We start from the raw sequence: 18,267 nt of genomic DNA, 5'->3' as shown, positions 1-18,267 counted from the left end.
ATATCGAACGTGGAACGCAGGTATTGAAACGGCACGCAGGTGAAACAGGGAGAGAAGACGAACAGACAGACAGACAGTCAGTCGGACAGACGGCCGACTGCTTTCACCCTCGCCGCAGAAACAAGAGGCGCAGCCAAGGTATCCCAGTAATTTCAGTCGTAGGAATATTCATGAGCAGCCACGGCCGAGTGTACTGTTCCGCTTCTATTCACCGTTGCAGATAGGCCAACCAGGGTCAGAAAGCTTGCTTTACGAAGCAGGAAATCCATGCAGATGAGAACGGCTAAAAGGAGCGGCGGGGGGAGAAAGAGGACGAGTGAGAAGAGGGGATTGGTGGCGAAAGAGCGAAAGAGACGAGCTCGTCTTGGCCAACCGGTCGGCATCCACGCTTCAATTAGCCAAAGTGCAGCAACAAAGCTGTTGCCACGACATCGAGCACAGCCGCTGGCCGTGGCTAGTGTCTCTCCTACGTCGATCGTTTCGATAAGACACCGTGAATGGAGAACGTTAGAGTAAAACCAAAAAGTTTGCTCCTTTAGAGATCATTGGATTCGGTCGTTGGATCCCCGTGGAAGACCTGCAGTTGCTAACAAGCTAGTGAACGCGTGAAAATTGTAACCGAATAGGGTTTCTATTCTCTGGAAGAAGATTTTTCGAAAGGCGAACCTTATGATAATCGCGAGAAGGAACGTTAGGGAATATTTAAAGGTTCGTATAGTATGTAATTCGAATATCTCGAGGATTTGAGTGTTCGGTTTACTGGAACGAAATTCTAATCAGAGCTCGATTAAACGAACTCCTGTAGATTGAATCCCGTTATCTGAAATAGCAAGTCCTATTATTCGAACGAAAAATCATAGATAATGGGAGAGTCGATGCATTTCTATTATTATGTGAACATCAGTTATATAAATTGTTTTTGTCATCCGATGGCTTCTAAAATAGAGATCTACCGGGTTTAAAATCCAGGTTATTCCCTCTCGCCTTTTTCTTACGTTCAATACTCTGCGCTTTTTACACCGACGTAACATTTTCCGCGTACCTGTCGCAAGCACAAACGACGATAGAACAATATTGTTGAAAATTCTCGTGTAAGTATCTCATAGTCTTCGTTCGTCTTTCTTCTCGCGATACCTAAACGGAACAACTACTTACGTGTATCGCACTTTCTGTAAACTGTCTCGAAAGTCACTCAATTCTCGCATAAACTTTTATTTTAGTGGCGAAGCGAAGACACGTGCAAGTGTATCGAATAACAAATTGAAACACGAAACAACGATTGAATACCGGTACCCGAAACGTGGTCATATTGATTCATGATTTGCAAATGTATTTCCTTTCTGCAAACGTTGGGCCACGTTTCCAGCAGGTGCCTCTAGGGATCGGGATACTTTGACGAGGCTAGATAGCGAAACTGTCCCGGAAATCACGATCGCCTTAAGGCTTTGAAATCGAGAAGTCACGGCTACGATTCTCTCTATCTGCTCGCTTTGCGTCTATCTTTCTCTTGCTGCAACGAGTCGCTATAGGTTGTGGCCACATTGTCGCGCTGTAAATGTCTAGTTTCGATGGCTGGAGGCCGTGTTTGCGCAGGGATCGGTGAAACTCGTGGAAACGAGTAAATCAAAAGCGTCGCGGGCGTTACCGCGAATCGACGCGGAAAAGCCGATGTTTCGATCCGATCCGGCTCGTAAACATGGAAAAACGGCCATAAATAATAATAGGAGAAAATAAAGGCGCGGTGGACGCCGTTGGTCGTTTAGCGAATTTCGTGCGCAACTGACACCGATGTCTCGTCAAATGGATAAAGAATGGAGGTATGGAAATGTAAAAGATGGTTTATTTCGTCTGGTCACATACGTCGTTTAAGAGACGCCTTTGACATAATTCGGAAAGCCATTGGCGAAACGCGAAGGTGTATTTTTTAAATTAAACGAGAATTACATTCAAATGGAATAAAATGTTAAAGATTTGCAAATTTGTAAAATTCGTAGTTGGTTAGTCACGAATGGTATCTTATAGAAGAGATGGTGGATGTGTGCGTTTGATATCGATTACACTGGCCGAGAATACTTGCCGCGATAAATTACTGCAACAGTCAGTGATTAAAGCGGCGTATAAACTTGATAAACATATCAACCTTTTCATTGTTTGTAACAGCCATTGTGACATGATTGCCAAGCGGAATAAATTAACCGGCGAGAAGCAAATTCGACTACGCGCGATATTGTGCGTGGCCAGACTTCATGCACAACGTTCCAACACTTGTTTTAATAACCAGCCGCGTAAACGTAAAATATCGATTGTCTGACAATTCGCCGACCGAACGTGTTACAGGGGAAACTGGAAATACCTTCGCGGAATAAATACGCGTTAAAAAGGATTTCCCACAGCCATATCGATATTTTCATTTTCCACTAAATTCGCTATGTTACTACGTTCGCCTAACTCCGTTATCCCACGCTACGATGTTTCAGCGTGCCCACCGTTTCATTCGATCACCTTAATGAAGTTCCACTTAAGATAGAAACATGACGGTGGCGCGCCGAACACGCGCCGACGACAACATAATTTAACAGGAATTACGGAAGATTACGTCGTTTAGCTACATGCTGAGATATTTTCGCAGTTAACAAGACATAAAGCTCTGTGCAAGCTCCATAGAGAATGAAAGCGAGAGAGAAAGAAGATAAGAGGGGTTAGGTTACGCTAGCGGAACCGAAGGCTGGATTTATGGCCGACGAAAGAAACGCGTATACGTTGCCATGACCGCACGGATAACAGAATTGTTTGCGAATTTTTGTTCCAGGTCGACCCATGGTTCATCCACCTAGTCAAACAGTCACGGCCAAAGAGGGTGAGTCGCTCAGCATCGTCGTCGAATTTTGCGCAGAGCCGAGATACACCAAGGTGCTTTGGATGTCCGAGGAAAGCGTTTACGTACCTGGTACAGAGGCCAGAGATGGTGTTCAAGCGCTTGCTATCGAGGTACGTTTCATGGTCTTTTACGAATTCGCTCAATTTTTCACTCGATTTGATTGTACATGGAAAAGTACATCGAAGATGATAATATCGTTAACACATGGTGGATCGTTTCCTCCGCATTCGAACGTGTTTCTTAATTTTTGCTCGTTGTGGATTCGGTTAATTTTTGTTCAGTCTTTTTGTACATGGAAAATTGAAGATGGAAATTATTAATATTTCTCGTTACTGTTTCTGTTTATGGATTGTTTGTTTTATAAATCAATTTCACACACGTTTTTATTAACGCTTGAAGGGAGTATGCAACCCCGGTGATGTAAAAAAAGAATAAGGTGAATTTAATAGTTTTTTTCGCCTGCAAGTATTTGATAAAGAATCAAGATTTTTATGGCAAACTTTAAGCAGCGTGTTAGCTCCGCGTACATATTTTTGTTATTACGTAAAATTATAAAACGACGGTGTGGTACGACATTACGTGACTTTATATCCAGCGGAACGTTGTTCGCTTGTAGCCAATGGCAAACGTAACTCGATTGTAAAAATGAAAAAATTGTTGCACTATCTTATACAGAAGTAGATTATCTTCGAATGTAGCGTACGATTTTTCCACAATTTCGAAAAATAAGAAAATGCCGGCGTGTTAGAGATCAAATTTTACTTTTCCGCGAATGAAATCAACTCTGAACGTTTATGCAAATTCAACGGATTGTAACATCAAACGTACGTTGTATTGCGTAACGTTACGCATTGTAACGTGCATAAATTCCAAGTTAATCGGATGAAGAGTTTCGGAGGTCTACTAAGCGCAAGGTCGAAAAACATAGTTTCGTGAAAAATGCGTTTAAAGTTTTAAGTTAATCTGTCTTTAAAATAAGAGGATGCACTCGTATTCGGAGTTATAACTCCGCTATTTTTTAGAATTTCAAAATACTTTTTTGCCACGAAATTCTACGCATGTCAAGTTTTAAAAAAATGCAATAGAGATTTCGATTTTTTCAAGCCGACATAGTTGCAAACACCCTTAATAAATCCTTTCTGTCACGAGTTCTGTCGTAATTCCTAACTAGGAATATGTATTTGCAAATCTCTTTTTTTTCATACCTTTGCTTGACTTCTAATTCTTATTTAAAGATTTTATTACTCGCAATCCTTCTCCTCGTTCTTGCTTTCCATTTCAGAATTCTTCGTTTCCCTACACCCCGGACTCTTACGTATTTCCATCCATCTGCTTTTTCCATAATCTCATGCGGAATCCTTAATTCCAGTATGTAAATCCTTTGATCCGTTATCGAACGTTGCTTACGTGGTTTTGTTAATAAATCTACTAACAGCCAGGAAAACAAACAAATAGCGATTTTTCGAACTAAATACTCAGCCCGCTAAACCAACTTCCACTTCTCTGACTCGCCGCGTTGTTCGTGCGAAACAGCGTTTCGATCCTCGAAACAAGTAAAACGAAGAGGGAGGATTCATCTGAACCAGAAATGACTCGTTTTACACGAGAGGAAAATATCTCGATTCGCGTTCGAGAATGCAAGAATTCTCGCAACGACGATCACCAGGAAGCGAGGCTCGCTTTTCAACCGGGTCAACGAAGGAGCATCCGGTGCAATTTAACTTTGAAGATAGTCCGCGAGCCTCGGCAACCAGACAATTCCTGCTTTCCCAACAATAACACCAACAAACGGGAATAACAAGGAATTCGCAACTCTCGGAACGGGAGAATTATATTTTTATCGCGGACGACGAACGAGAACCGGCCGAAACGTGATTTCTTCTCGGCGAAATAGGTAGAAAGGGGACAAAAGGGTGGGAATAAAAGGAAAGAGAAGCCGTGAGACAGTGAACGCTTGTTGCATACCGTGAAAATATGAGAGAACGAAAGAATGAAACGGGATACCGGATTCATACGTGGTGCCGGCGCTTATTTCATTTCCGCGCGACGTCGTTGCACGCCTTTCTTCTCCTTTTTCAATCCTTCCTTCTCTCTCTCTCTCTCTCTTTTCGTTTTATTTTTCACCGACAGACAGAGTCTAGATACTCCGTACAAAAGATGGATTAACTGTTTTTCCGAGGAATCAGGAATAACGGTGAAACGCATGGAACCGAGAACAGAGAAAGAGAGATCGGTAACTAGTGCAGAAAGTGGAGAAGAGAAGAGAGGAGAGGAGAGCAGAGCAGAGGAAAGAATCTGGCATAGCTTTAGAGGGATTTACTAATGCACGTGTGTTACGTTTGTTTTTACTAACTTTTAATCCCTTTTGTCCCACGCGCCAGCGTTCTTAATTCGTTGAACGAGTGGAGAGAGAAAAAAAAGAAGGAAACGATCATCTTTGTTAATTTCGTCGTCGATCTTTTCGTTTCTTCGTCTCCTTTATCGGGAGAAATTTCATCGCGAGGAATCATTCGTTAAAATAGAAAGAGAGAGAGAGAGGGGGGGGGCAAGAAGGAAGGAAGAGCGTTTCCTTTAAAGCGTTTAAGCTCTCCTGCCGTTTCGCTTGTTCCTGCATTATTCCACTTCTTGAGACATGCACGAGATCTTCGTCTACGCTCGAACAGTCATTCCGCGCTGCGTTCGACTATAATATCGTTTCCTCCAAGAGGGATTAATCATGGCTTTCCTCCGTTTGCCTGGAAAACAGACGACGATTTGAAAACTGAAACATATTTCCTATCCTATATCAAGCAAGGCTTAAATTGTTATGTTTCTCGCGAAACACTAAATTCTAATTTCTGTCGCGTTCGTTAATTACTTACAAAATATCGCGCATTATCGATAATATCGGTTCATCGATAAAGATACAATTTTCTTGAAGGAAAGAAGCAGCTTATCCAAATCGAGACTCGTATCTTTCTTTCTCCGTTATAAGGGAAAACGTTAAACGCTAATATATTTCCTATGTATTATATGCATGATAGAACAATTTTTATCGCTTTAGCACAGCTAGCGATAAAACTGCGAGATTATTTCGTAATACGTTAATTTCATAGAGAAGAGCTGATTCATAAAAAGAAGCAATTCGAGGTAAACTGCGTAACGGAGCAGCCATAAAAATTTCGCTAACGTGTTTTCCAATTTATTTGAACGAGCACACCGCGTCGGTCAGGCTGCTGCACGCGATACGAAATTTCTTCCTTTCTCGACGTGATTACGTAGCACGCGGACCACGCCAGAGGGGGTAGCTTATTAATTCTTCGTCGAGAGAAGCACAGTGGGATAGTTGGTAGCCGGTATCGACACAGTGCGAGGTATTCAAAACAGAATCTAGGTCGAAATAACTACGTTCACCGCAACACGTGCACCCGTTTTCAGTTTCGTCGTTCTCCGCTTGCACGCTGCAGCGTGGTCCCTTCGTAACCCTGGTCGGGGAGCTGCAATTCCACGAATTAATTACCCGCTACTGCAGCCGTGGATAACAAGGGATATAGAGAAGAGGATGGTCAGAGAGATAGACAGATAAATCACGTACTAACTACTATCAGTCGTGCTTTCGACGAATGCCGCAGAAATTTCGCTTTGAGTTGCTGGGCGAAAGTTTCGATGAAATTTCCCGTGGATCGACCCTCCACGACGAACAAAAGGAACAAACTCGTAGCACGACGCGACGCAGAAACGACGAGTCGCGACGCCTCCGTGTGTTTGCACTCTTTGCACACGACCGACGAATCGGTTGGACAGAGAGGGAAACGCCGGAGGACGCCTTACGAAGGCAAGCGACACCGTTTCCGGTCGAACGCTGTTTGTGCATCAAGCACCGGGAAAAGAAGTTTTCCACGCCGATACGAGATAAAAGAGTCCCGGTATTGCCACCTTGTTCTCGCATCTCCGATCGTTTACAGTGAATACGGTTTTCAACGGAGAATAAAAGTGCCGAATGGAGTGCTCTTCGCTGGATTAGATGCCGACGAGCGTATTCCGGATATTTCTGATCCTCGAAAACTACTTTTCTGGCATTTTCAAACGATAACTCTTTGTTGTGTGATATAGAATTATGATAAAATATTAATAACATCTATAAGATAGAAAAATTATACCGTGATGGAATTTCATTCGTGATAGAAGTCTTCGCGATAGATTACAGAACAGACACGACAAAGTAACACGCGTATACACATCGAGAAATGAAAATGACATCGATAAAATCGAAACCGAACGAACTCGAGCTACTTAATTTATCGTAAATTGCCCAAATTCGACAAAGGGTACGCACAAATCACGTAAAACATCGACGTGCGTCGACGTGGACTCATCTCGGGAAACGACACGAAGAAAAAAGCCAAGGGCAAAGAATGGTAACGGAGAAGAGCAAAGCCGAAGAATAAAGAGCACGAGGAGTCTGGGATGGCGATCGGTGGTAGGTTGGTGAAACTGAGAAAGTACGAGGATGAAACGCAAAGTTAAATGGAGCAAGAAACTGCGACTGGTTGCACGCGAAAAATTCGCGAGACTACGAACGACGACGTCTGGTTCGAATTGCGAGAGAAGTTACCCCCGAGACAAGCGGAATCCGATTCAATTACGGAAACGTATTTCTTCGTTGCACGTACTTTGCCAAACGGAAAGGACACGAATTGATAAAGGGAGCATCGTGCAATATAATTATACCTTTTTTCGTGTTCCACGCGATTCTACGCGGCATTCCGTGGATTTAATTTCGTTGTACAAGCTTAAATATCATTTCCAAGATCCACGTTTCTTTTATGCCGTTTCGTACGTTTATTTCTGATACGGTTTCCTCTTTGCTTGCCCATAAAAGGATCACGAGGAACTTAACATCGATACGTTCGATCGACCGTCTGCTTTTCCGTTGATTAAACGCGTGCAAAAATAATCAGAGTAATTAACGTGATTGAATAAAACAGGGCAATCGTTTGACGCGTGCCTCATTTTGTATTACGCGATAATGGAACTCGCAGCAACGCGTTCCAGTTAATCCGTTAAAAGGCGTCATTTTTATTTCTGGCCAGTTGACATTTTGCGTTGCTCAATTTTATTTTCAGCTCCGTGTTCTTCGCGTTTCTATCGATCAACCACTGGAAACCGTGCCGATTTAATTCGATCGATTCCATCGGCGACGTACAAAAAGCTGAAGGAACGAAAGAAGAAGAGCCGTGCTAGGGGGAAAAAAGGAGAAGCTTAAGGAGGTATATAAGTCGGAGAAAAGGAAGATAAAGCGATGGAAATCGGAAGTGATATGGGCAATTGAAGCGAGAACGTGGCACGATGTAGGAAGTTTTCGCTTTTTCGTGGAAGTTGCGCGCGAAAGTTTAATCTCAAGTAGCTAAACAGAATCGCGGCAGATAAGAAATACGGTCGTAGGATCGACTTTATCGAATTGCAAGTTAATGAACGCCGAGTGATAAAAAGGTCGGGAAATCGAACGACTCCGAAACTCTTGCTTGAATATCAACTTCTTATCTCAATTTGCGTTTGCACCGATTTGGTCTTTGCTTCAAGATCTACGCTCTGACTTTATTTTATTTTAACAATTATATCGAACTATAAAGACGCGATCTGTGGCACGAGAATCCTGAGAAAGTTCTATCTCTTTAAATTAACACAAGCAAATTCTTACATCTTAATCGCGCATATTACCTTTATGTCATTATTACATACACAATGGTTCGCGAAAGTGTTTGAACGTTTGCATAACACACACGGTATACTCATGAAAGCATGCACGAATGTTCAAACATTTTCGTAAACAATTGTATTTAATCGCCGTTTCATCGGACAGATGATAGTCTATTTGAACACAAGGTAACTTCTCTTCCACCTTCTGCCATTCCATTCTTCCACAAAAAGGCGGTAAGAAATTTCTCTCCTAGCCTACGTATCTCCATAAAAAAAAGAGGCAATGGCAATTCTTATTGGGGGAAAATGGAAAATCTCGAACTACCCTTGACCTATTCCGCTATCAACTTTCCCCTCTCGAAAACTTGCCAGTAGCAACGATCGTCCGCAACTCCATTCAGATAAATTATCCTTTATAACCCTCGGTGGTTCCTAGCGAACCCTTTAAAACCATCGCACGAATCAGGTCACGAATACTTGACAAACTCCGGGAACATCGGTATCGAATTCATTAACGACGCACGTTTCTCGTTGTTTGCCTTTCAGGACGGTGGCACGGAGTCCTGTTACAGAACGGTGCTGAGCTTCGACACGATTCAATGGTCTCACGCCGGCGAATGGTTTGTGCTGGTTCGCTCGTCGGAAGGGATCTCGGACGCTTCCGTTTTGTTGAACGTGACGCGCGCCTCCGAGTACAGTCACGCTCACTTCCGGTCAGCGAGTCTCACTTACCTTTCGATGTGTCTGGCCCTGGTCATTCTGCAGGAGCATCGCCGCTGAGATATCGCTGGGAGTACGTCGATACCGTTTGCTTGCGAAGAGTCAAGGGAGTGGCTCTGAACTCGAACAAAAAATTGTACATCAGCTTCCCTGATTAGACGATAAGAACAAGGGGGAAGGAAGTCAAAGTTCCGTCAGTATTTCCGCCATCTTCGACGATTGTAAATAGAAAATATATAAATTACAAAGGAGAGAATGAGCGAGCAAGATGAATGGGATACATCGTTTCGGATAAGAATACGGAGCAACGTTTTGTATTAGCGTGTTCTTGACTCAAGGCGAGACTCGATGACGATGCAACGAGAAAACCCTGTTTATTATGTATCGAAAGGGTGAACACGCTTAAACGAGAAAGCCTTTTATCGACGCTGTCGTTGTCGATGAACGATGCAGAGCTTCCGGCGACGACGATAATCCGGCCTCGACGTTCCTTAATCATGGATCTCGTTGCTACATTCGTTCTTTTTCTTTTTCCATATTTTTTATTCTTTTTGTATTCTCTTTTTTTCTCTCTTGTCTTCTTTTTCTCTACGTTCTTGTCATAGGGTTTTCTAGATGATAAACGACGGTTGGGATTGACAAATCGAATCGACGTAACTTCGACTGTACATTATAGATTTATTTTCCTTTTTTTTTTCTTTTCTCCTTTCTTCTTTATTAGAGAAAGAAAAAAGAAGGGAAAGAAGGAAAAAAATGTCCATTTCGAAGTGGAATTAAAAGGCACAGTCCACGGTTTCGTACGTGTGTTCGATACCTCGGAGTCTGCGATTCGAATCTACGACCGCGACGTAGCCAATGTCTTTCTCTGGCCTTAAATGGAGAAACGGCGCGGCCAAAGTAATTCGAAAGAGGATACGGTTATCGCGTAGGGGAAAACTTTGTAAACTAAATTGTCGCGAGATTTTGACCACGAGAATCGTGACCCGCGGCGATTTTCTCGATTAAGCTTAATAAAATGGAATATTCGACGAGATTATGCGTTACGGAGGGCACGTGTAAATATTTGTATAGTTTATTTGTAAAGAAACCGGACGGCATGCGAGAATGAAAGAGGACGAAAAAGAAAGACAAACGATAAAAGAATGCAATGAAGGCAGAGGTGTACACGCGTTGAACAAGAGACCAATTTTTACATTCGGGTTCGCAGAACGTCGACGGCTGAACGTGGTCGAAGTATAGAAAATGATCGCTGTTCGTTCAAATGTAATTGTTAGGACGTAACATGAACCAAAGAAAACAACTCGGCGAAAGTCGAGTCAAAGAAAGAAGAAAATGATGGAATTAATTACGCGTATGGATAAGAAAACGAAGTAACGAATTGAATTAAACGCAAGAAACGAAACAAGAAATATTCCGTAAAAAAAAAAAGAAAATAGGAACATTAAGGAAAAAGATACATTGTTGTATATTATTTTAGGTAAGTAGCATTAAAACAAAAAAAAAAAAAAATAGCGTGTATATAGTGATTGTAAATGCATAGGCTATCGTACACCGAGGGCTATGCATGACGAATTATACAGTGACGCTGTTAGAGATATATTTATTATTCGTTGATATATTTTTATAAAGTTTTATTTAGCCATAAGTTCTCGTTCGCCTTCCCCCTGGATGTCGTGTACCGATCGATGGTTAGTTTTCAATCGAGAGCGGCCGTGAAAAAAGTGTTACGATAATGACGACGACGATGATGACGATTTCAATTCAAACACAAAATCATAACGATAAATAAATCAAACGGAACTCCTCCTTATTCCCGATCAACGTCCTAGATTATACGTTTCTCGATGGTTGTACGGTGATTGTACTGCAGTAGTAAAGAAAAAACAAACGAAAGAAAAAAAGAAAAAACACAAATCAACACGAACCTACGTAACATCGTTGTCTTTCGTGATTATTCGTTTTTTATCTCTCCGCGATTGCTAGATAAGAAGTGAATGTAGCGTCTCGTTTCGATCGTTCCAGTTCCTCTGAAAGAAGAAGAAGAAGAAGAAAAAAAATAGAAAAGAAAAAGAAGGAAGAAAGAAAAAAAATGGTGTTGTTGCGTACATTTTTGTAAACGCAGTGGTTCCTAATTTTTGTCAACGCGTGCCGGCTGCGATGCGTTTATAGCTTCATTCATCCGTTCACGCCTAATCCGCACGGAAGTCGGCATTATTACACTTTATAGACGCGAGAACGAAGATTAATCCAGTGTTCCCCTCCCCCCCCCCCCTCCCCGAGTTTCTTCATTTCTCGACGATTTTTACCCGAACGAACGGAAAACGTCTCCCCGTAGTTCTTCTTTCTTTTCGTTTTTATCGAATTGCTTAGGTGTTATAAATAAGCAACGTGATGTAATCGTTGTACCCCATGACGCCTAAAAGTCCAATAAATGATATTTACAATATCTGCGTTGATATAATGATTCTCATGTGTATCATTGAAATTCCTCCTCCTAATAATTCCAATCCGATAGCGAAAATTTAGAAACTTTGTAAATAAATTTCAGCATGTAAATGTTAGTGATAATTTCTAACAGTTATGTAAATATTTCCATCGATAGAAAAATATTCAGGGACAGAAGTTCGTCGTGAGCAAACGGAAAGGGAATGAAAAGCAGACAAATTACTTTCGCGAGGAAACCACGCGGTTTCCTTCGACCAACGTGCCTAGCTTCACGGTCATTTCCTTCCTAATGGTTCTTGTCGGTGCGGCACGTTTGAATGCGGTGTTTGAGAATCGCTCTATTTTTCATTATACCATACTTCAGCTTTCTTATTTTTAAAAGTTTTCTCTTTCCTCCAGCACGCTTCGTTTAACCTTTGATCGCGCCACATTCTCCCCACGTAGCGACCAAAAATAGTCAACGTCATTTTTACATAGAACAATTTGCAGGCAGAATTGAAAGAAGATGTTAAATTTAAAGGGAGAAAATTTAAATCAACCGGTACATATTTCGGAAGATATTTCTAACATTTCGTGTTCGGGACAAATGTATCTAAATAAATTGCCAAATTATTATTTCGTAGAGTTGGTAGGGTGAGAACAGAGCGCGAAAACGAGGCAACTCGATACGCAGTTACAATCATGCTAATAGAGACGAAACCTCAAAAAGACGTGGTTGCGCAAGCAGGCGTGCGTTTCTTTGCTTTTACCACGAAAAGGTTTCAACGTAGAGAAGCAGTAGGAAAGAAAGAATGTCGGCCCACCGGAAATTCACGTTCGTTTGCTTCTTTCGTGCCGTAAAATAAGTCACGGCATTTGCCTCGTGAAATATCCACGAAACAGCTTTCCACCCTCGCGTGTCCACGAAATATCAACTTTTTAAGGAGCGAACAGAAGCTGAAGAAGTGCGACTTTGGACACAGAGGTACATTCCATTCTAACGTTATCTTCATTCTAAAGTTAGTTAGTCCATGAAAATTGAAAAAGAAAGAAGAATATTAATTTTATAAACATAGTTGTTGAATCTGTCGCATTCAAGAAATCTTCCCTTTCCCAATGAATTATACATATTATTATCCTTATAATGTGACATAATTCTAAACGTAGAAATTTTATTCGATGAAAAAATTCACGCGATTTATTCTCCTAATTATTGCAATTCTCTACCGTCAAAATTTCCGCCCATAATTTATATCAATATATGGATCCACAAAGTCGCTACGTGGCTACCGAGATTCCTTATTTTCTTAAAGGATTAAAATCTCTACCGGGGGAAATTATGTTCGGGATTTTCGGTGTTGAAGCAGCGCATTTCCTTGCCCGTTCCAACTTTAATCTTACCGGCTACTGAGCAAGCCGATCCTCCTAATACATAATGGATCCCTAAGGCCTAAGGGTGAAGGTTCGTCCAATCGGATTAATGGCGTCGGCAGCACTTTTCCCGGCTAAATAATGCTACCGGGATTCGATGCATGCTGGCCCCTTCGTGGCCCGTTTCTCCGTCCAGTACACACAGATCAGTAGCATTCTCGAACACGTACACACCATCCCGCAATATCTCGAATTGCTCGTGATCGACCATCTCGCGAGTACCTCCGGTTGCTTCAACTTGCGTTTCTATGCTGACAGGATAATCGTACGAACTAGAAGTTCCTAGGTAAACCGAGGGAATAGGAATGCATTTAATTCCTATCCGATTGGTCCTACAAGCAACTTCATACTTATTGTAAATAAATAAATTCTTTAATTGTTAGAAGCTACCTACGAGACAATGGTCCGCGGATAATATTTTATTTCATCGTACAATACGTTTACAGAAAAACGTTGTCAACGAATCTGCAAGAGAGTCACATCGTTTCAGAGGAAATGTTAACGTACATGTACTTAACGCAATTTTCATGAAAACGAATATCAAATTCCTTAACGTTAGTACGTACAATATGTACAAGATATATGGAGCTTAATTTCTATAACACAACCACTTCCGTTTGTTCCGACCCATTGTTCGTACAAGAGAAACTCGTTTTCATCAGCTCGTTTCCAAGTTCTTTCGTCCATTATTACCGACAAACAAAGAAAGGACGATTCAACGAGTTGGGGGATGAGACCCCTGGGGACGTCTACCCGTGGCTCCGAAAAGAAGTAACTACCTATTTTCGTAACGATATTACTAACATTTATCTCAAGCCTGCCGGTTAGCAGTTTCGCGGGAAGATCAAGCTCATCCACGGCAGACAATTAACAAGGGCCAGGGATCTTCGATGTAGCTATTTCACGGGGCAACATAGGAGGCGTACACGGAGGAGTGGGTCGAGTCGAATAACGCCTACGTGGAGCCAGTAAATTACTCTTAACTTTTCCGAGGGTAAAAATTACAGAGTTATAAGGCCAGAAACCGAGAGGAGGGCTTAAAATTGCCCCGCGTACCCCTGCTGCCGCCTACCTTCATCACAGCCCCCGTGAGGAACCATAATTCTCGCGCTATCTACACCGAAACCGCTCCTTCTTGCCGGCTCACCAGGCTCACGGGAATCGCTCGTCATTTATTTCTTTTCTCGTCCCTGCGGGACGCGACTATCAGAGAAATCCACCTAAGATAGACCTACCGGAAACGTGCAGCCCGAGTTCCGTCGAAATCTTAGAAACGATATTGGTAAGGTTGATTCTGTCCAAGAGGTGAACCATGAGTTTGTATAACATGAAACGACACGTGAAAAGGAAATAGAAATAGTATCTTCGAGATGTTGATGAGCGTATTATAAACATTTTTCATCCCCGAAGGCTATTACCCATGAGATTTTCTCGTAATATTATAGCTGCATGCTAATATGTAAGCATTGCAAACGGTAACTTTTGTACTTTTCACCTGATATACAGCAACAGTAAAATATTCATTGCATTGGTAAAATGAAACAATTGTACCTTTTTGAATGATTGTTAGGGAAATCTGGCGAAGATGAACTTGCCGGAGATTATGCAAGTTGTGTGTTCCATCGAAGTCTCTGAAACGATGTCCTTGGAATCGGAACGATATTGAGAAAGAGAAAGAAGAAGAGTATTCTCCAGGTGTCGTTTGCAACGTTTTCGGAAATTTGATAAACCGATTGATCTCTGTGCGTCTAGATTAATACGCGAAAGAGATTACTATGAACCTGGGGAAAGGGAAATTTAATCGGGAAAAGTTCGTAAGTTACGATATCGCGAGATAAAGGATGCTTCGTTTAGAGACTTTGTTTGGAAGCGTTTATAAATTTGTTAATTTCGCGGAATGAGAGCTCGCGACGCTAAGTAAGAAAAATGAGCCTGGCTATTCGCGGTGCAGCGAACGCTCGAACGCACGCAAGAAAAAGAAAAAGGGTTGCTTGATTGTAGATTCTTGTACCTGGCATTTTTCGATTAGACATTGTTAAACAGTATAATCAAAAGTTAATACATCTTTTTCAGGAAAGGTATGAAAAAACGCAACGATGAGATTAAAGGTGGTCAACTAATAAATAAAGATCTGGAAAAAGGAAACGCTTTCCATTGTCTCTAATTCCCTTGATAAATGTTGAGGTTGACTGATAGAAGAACGAGTCGATGAATTTGTAATAGAAAAATCCTATATTGAAATAAGTAAAGGTATAAGTATAAACACAGGTATAATGTATGCTGATCCAGGCCCTCACTCTTAAAATACAACAGTGTTTAAAATACAATAAGAGGAAGAGTGATAGGGAGCACCTTCATATATTTATAGCAAAGGACATTACCAAAAAGTTAACTTTGTAGCCTTAGCTGAAGGCTACAAAAAACAGCAATAGAAATCTACTTATAGCTCTTTTGTTTCTAGACCTTGTGATCCAAAACAAAATTTACATTGAAGGACACAATAATATGGAGCTAGAAATCTACTGATAGCTCTCTTGTTTCTTGACCTTGTAATCCAAAACAAAATTTACATTAAAGGGCACAATAATATGGAGCTAGAAATCGACTGATAGCTCTCTTGTTTCTTGACCTTGTGATCCAAAACAAAATTTACATTAAAGGGCACAATAATATGGACATACAAAAAACAGCAATAGAAATCTACTTATAGCCCTCTTGTTTCTAGACTTTGTGTTCCAAAACAAAATTTATATTGAAAGGCACAATAATATGGACCTACAAAAAACAGCAATAGAAATCTACTTATAGCTCTCTTGTTTCTAGACCTTGTGATCCAAAACAAAATTTACATTAAAGGGCACAATAATATGGACGTACAAGAAATAGCAATAGAAATCTATTTATTACTCTTTTGTTTCTAGACCTTGCAATCCAAAACAAAATTTATATTGAAGGGCACAATAATATGGGCCTACAAGAAACAGCAATAGAAATCTACTTATAGCTTTCTTGTTTCTAGACCTTGTGATCCAAAACAAAATTTACATTAAAGGGCACAATAATATGGACGTACAAGAAATAGCAATAGAATTCTACTTATAGCTTTCTTGTTTCTAGACCTTGTGATCCAAAACAAAATTTACATTAAAGGGCACAATAATATGGACGTATAAGAAATAGCAATAGAAATCTATTTATTACTCTTTTGTTTCTAGACCTTGCAATCCAAAACAAAATTTATATTGAAGGGCACAATAATATGGGCCTACAAGAAACAGCAATAGAAATCTACTTATAGCTTTCTTGTTTCTAGACCTTGTGATCCAAAACAAAATTTACATTAAAGGGCACAATAATATGGACGTACAAGAAATAGCAATAGAAATCTACTTATAGCTTTCTTGTTTCTAGACCTTGTGATCCAAAACAAAATTTACATTAAAGGGCACAATAATATGGACGTACAAGAAATAGCAATAGAAATCTACTTATAGCTTTCTTGTTTCTAGACCTTGTGATCCAAAACAAAATTTACATTAAAGGGCACAATAATATGGACGTACAAGAAATAGCAATAGAAATCTACTTATAGCTTTCTTGTTTCTAGACCTTGTGATGCAAAACAAAATTTATATTGAAGGGCACAATAATATGGGCCTACAAGAAACAGCAATAGAAATCTACTTATAGCTTTCTTGTTTCTAGACCTTGTGATCCAAAACAAAATTTACATTAAAGGGCACAAAAATATGGACGTACAAGAAATAGCAATAGAAATCTACTTATAGCTTTCTTGTTTCTAGACCTTGTGATGCAAAACAAAATTTATATTGAAGGGCACAATAATATGGGCCTACAAGAAACAGCAATAGAAATCTACTTATAGCTCTCTTGTTTCTATACCTTGTGTTCCAAAACAAAATTTATATTGAAGGGCACAATAATATGGGCCTACAAGAAACAGCAATAGAAATCTACTTATAGCTTTCTTGTTTCTAGACCTTGTGATCCAAAACAAAATTTACATTAAAGGGCACAATAATATGGACGTACAAGAAATAGCAATAGAAATCTACTTATAGCTTTCTTGTTTCTAGTCCTTGTGATACAAAACAAAATTTACATTAAAGGGCACAATAATATGGACGTACAAGAAATAGCAATTGAAATCTATTTATTACTCTTTTGTTTCTAGACCTTGCAATCCAAAACAAAATTTATATTGAAGGGCACAATAATATGGGCCTACAAGAAACAGCAATAGAAATCTACTTATAGCTTTCTTGTTTCTAGACCTTGTGATCCAAAACAAAATTTATATTGAAGGGCACAATAATATGGGCCTACAAGAAACAGCAATAGAAATCTACTTATAGCTTTCTTGTTTCTAGACCTTGTGATCGAAAACAAAATTTACATTAAAGGGCACAATAATATGGACGTACAAGAAATAGCAATAGAAATCTACTTATAGCTTTCTTGTTTCTAGACCTTGTGATCCAAAACAAAATTTACATTAAAGGGCACAATAATATGGACGTACAAGAAATAGCAATAGAAATCTACTTATAGCTCTCTTGTTTCTAGACCTTGTGTTCCAAAACAAAATTTATATTGAAGGGCACAATAATATGGGCCTACAAGAAACAGCAATAGAAATCTGCTTATATCTTTCTTGTTTCTAGACCTTGTGATCCAAAACAAAATTTACATTAAAGGACACAAAAATATGGACGTACAAGAAATAGCAATAGAAATCTACTTATAGCTTTCTTGTTTCTAGACCTTGTGATCCAAAACAAAATTTACATTAAAGGGCACAATAATATGGGCCTACAAGAAACATCAATAGAAATCTACTTATAGCTCTCTTGTTTCTAGACCTTGTGTTCCAAAACAAAATTTATATTGAAGGGAACAATAATATGGACCTACAAAAAACAGCAATAGTAATCTACTTACAGCTCTCTTGTTTGTAGACCTTGTGTTCCAAAACAAAATTTATATTGAAGGGCACAATAATATGGGCCTACAAGAAACAGCAATAGAAATCTACTTATAGCTTTCTTGTTTCTAGACCTTGTGATCCAAAACAAAATTTACATTAAAGGGCACAATAATATGGACGTACAAGA

At 40.1% G+C, this 18,267-nt stretch overlaps 1 protein-coding gene across 1 annotated transcript in view; it reads left to right on the top strand.

Annotated features, from left to right (window-relative positions):
* LOC100651512 (B-cell receptor CD22) overlaps window positions 1–11,723 on the top strand; it is a 310,916-nt gene extending 299,193 nt beyond the window's left edge. The window contains exons 10-11 of the mRNA XM_003393124.3: window positions 2,810–2,988; window positions 9,104–11,723. Coding sequence (XP_003393172.1) covers window positions 2,810–2,988; window positions 9,104–9,337 — 413 coding nt within the window. The 3' untranslated portion in view covers window positions 9,338–11,723. The remainder of the gene's footprint in view (window positions 1–2,809; window positions 2,989–9,103) is intronic.
* The last annotated feature ends 6,544 nt before the right edge of the window (window positions 11,724–18,267 follow it).

This window comes from Bombus terrestris, chromosome 1 (genome assembly GCF_910591885.1).
Source record: "Bombus terrestris chromosome 1, iyBomTerr1.2, whole genome shotgun sequence".
Classification (NCBI taxonomy): Eukaryota; Metazoa; Arthropoda; class Insecta; order Hymenoptera; family Apidae; genus Bombus; species Bombus terrestris.
This window is presented reverse-complemented; position numbering and strand designations above follow the sequence as displayed.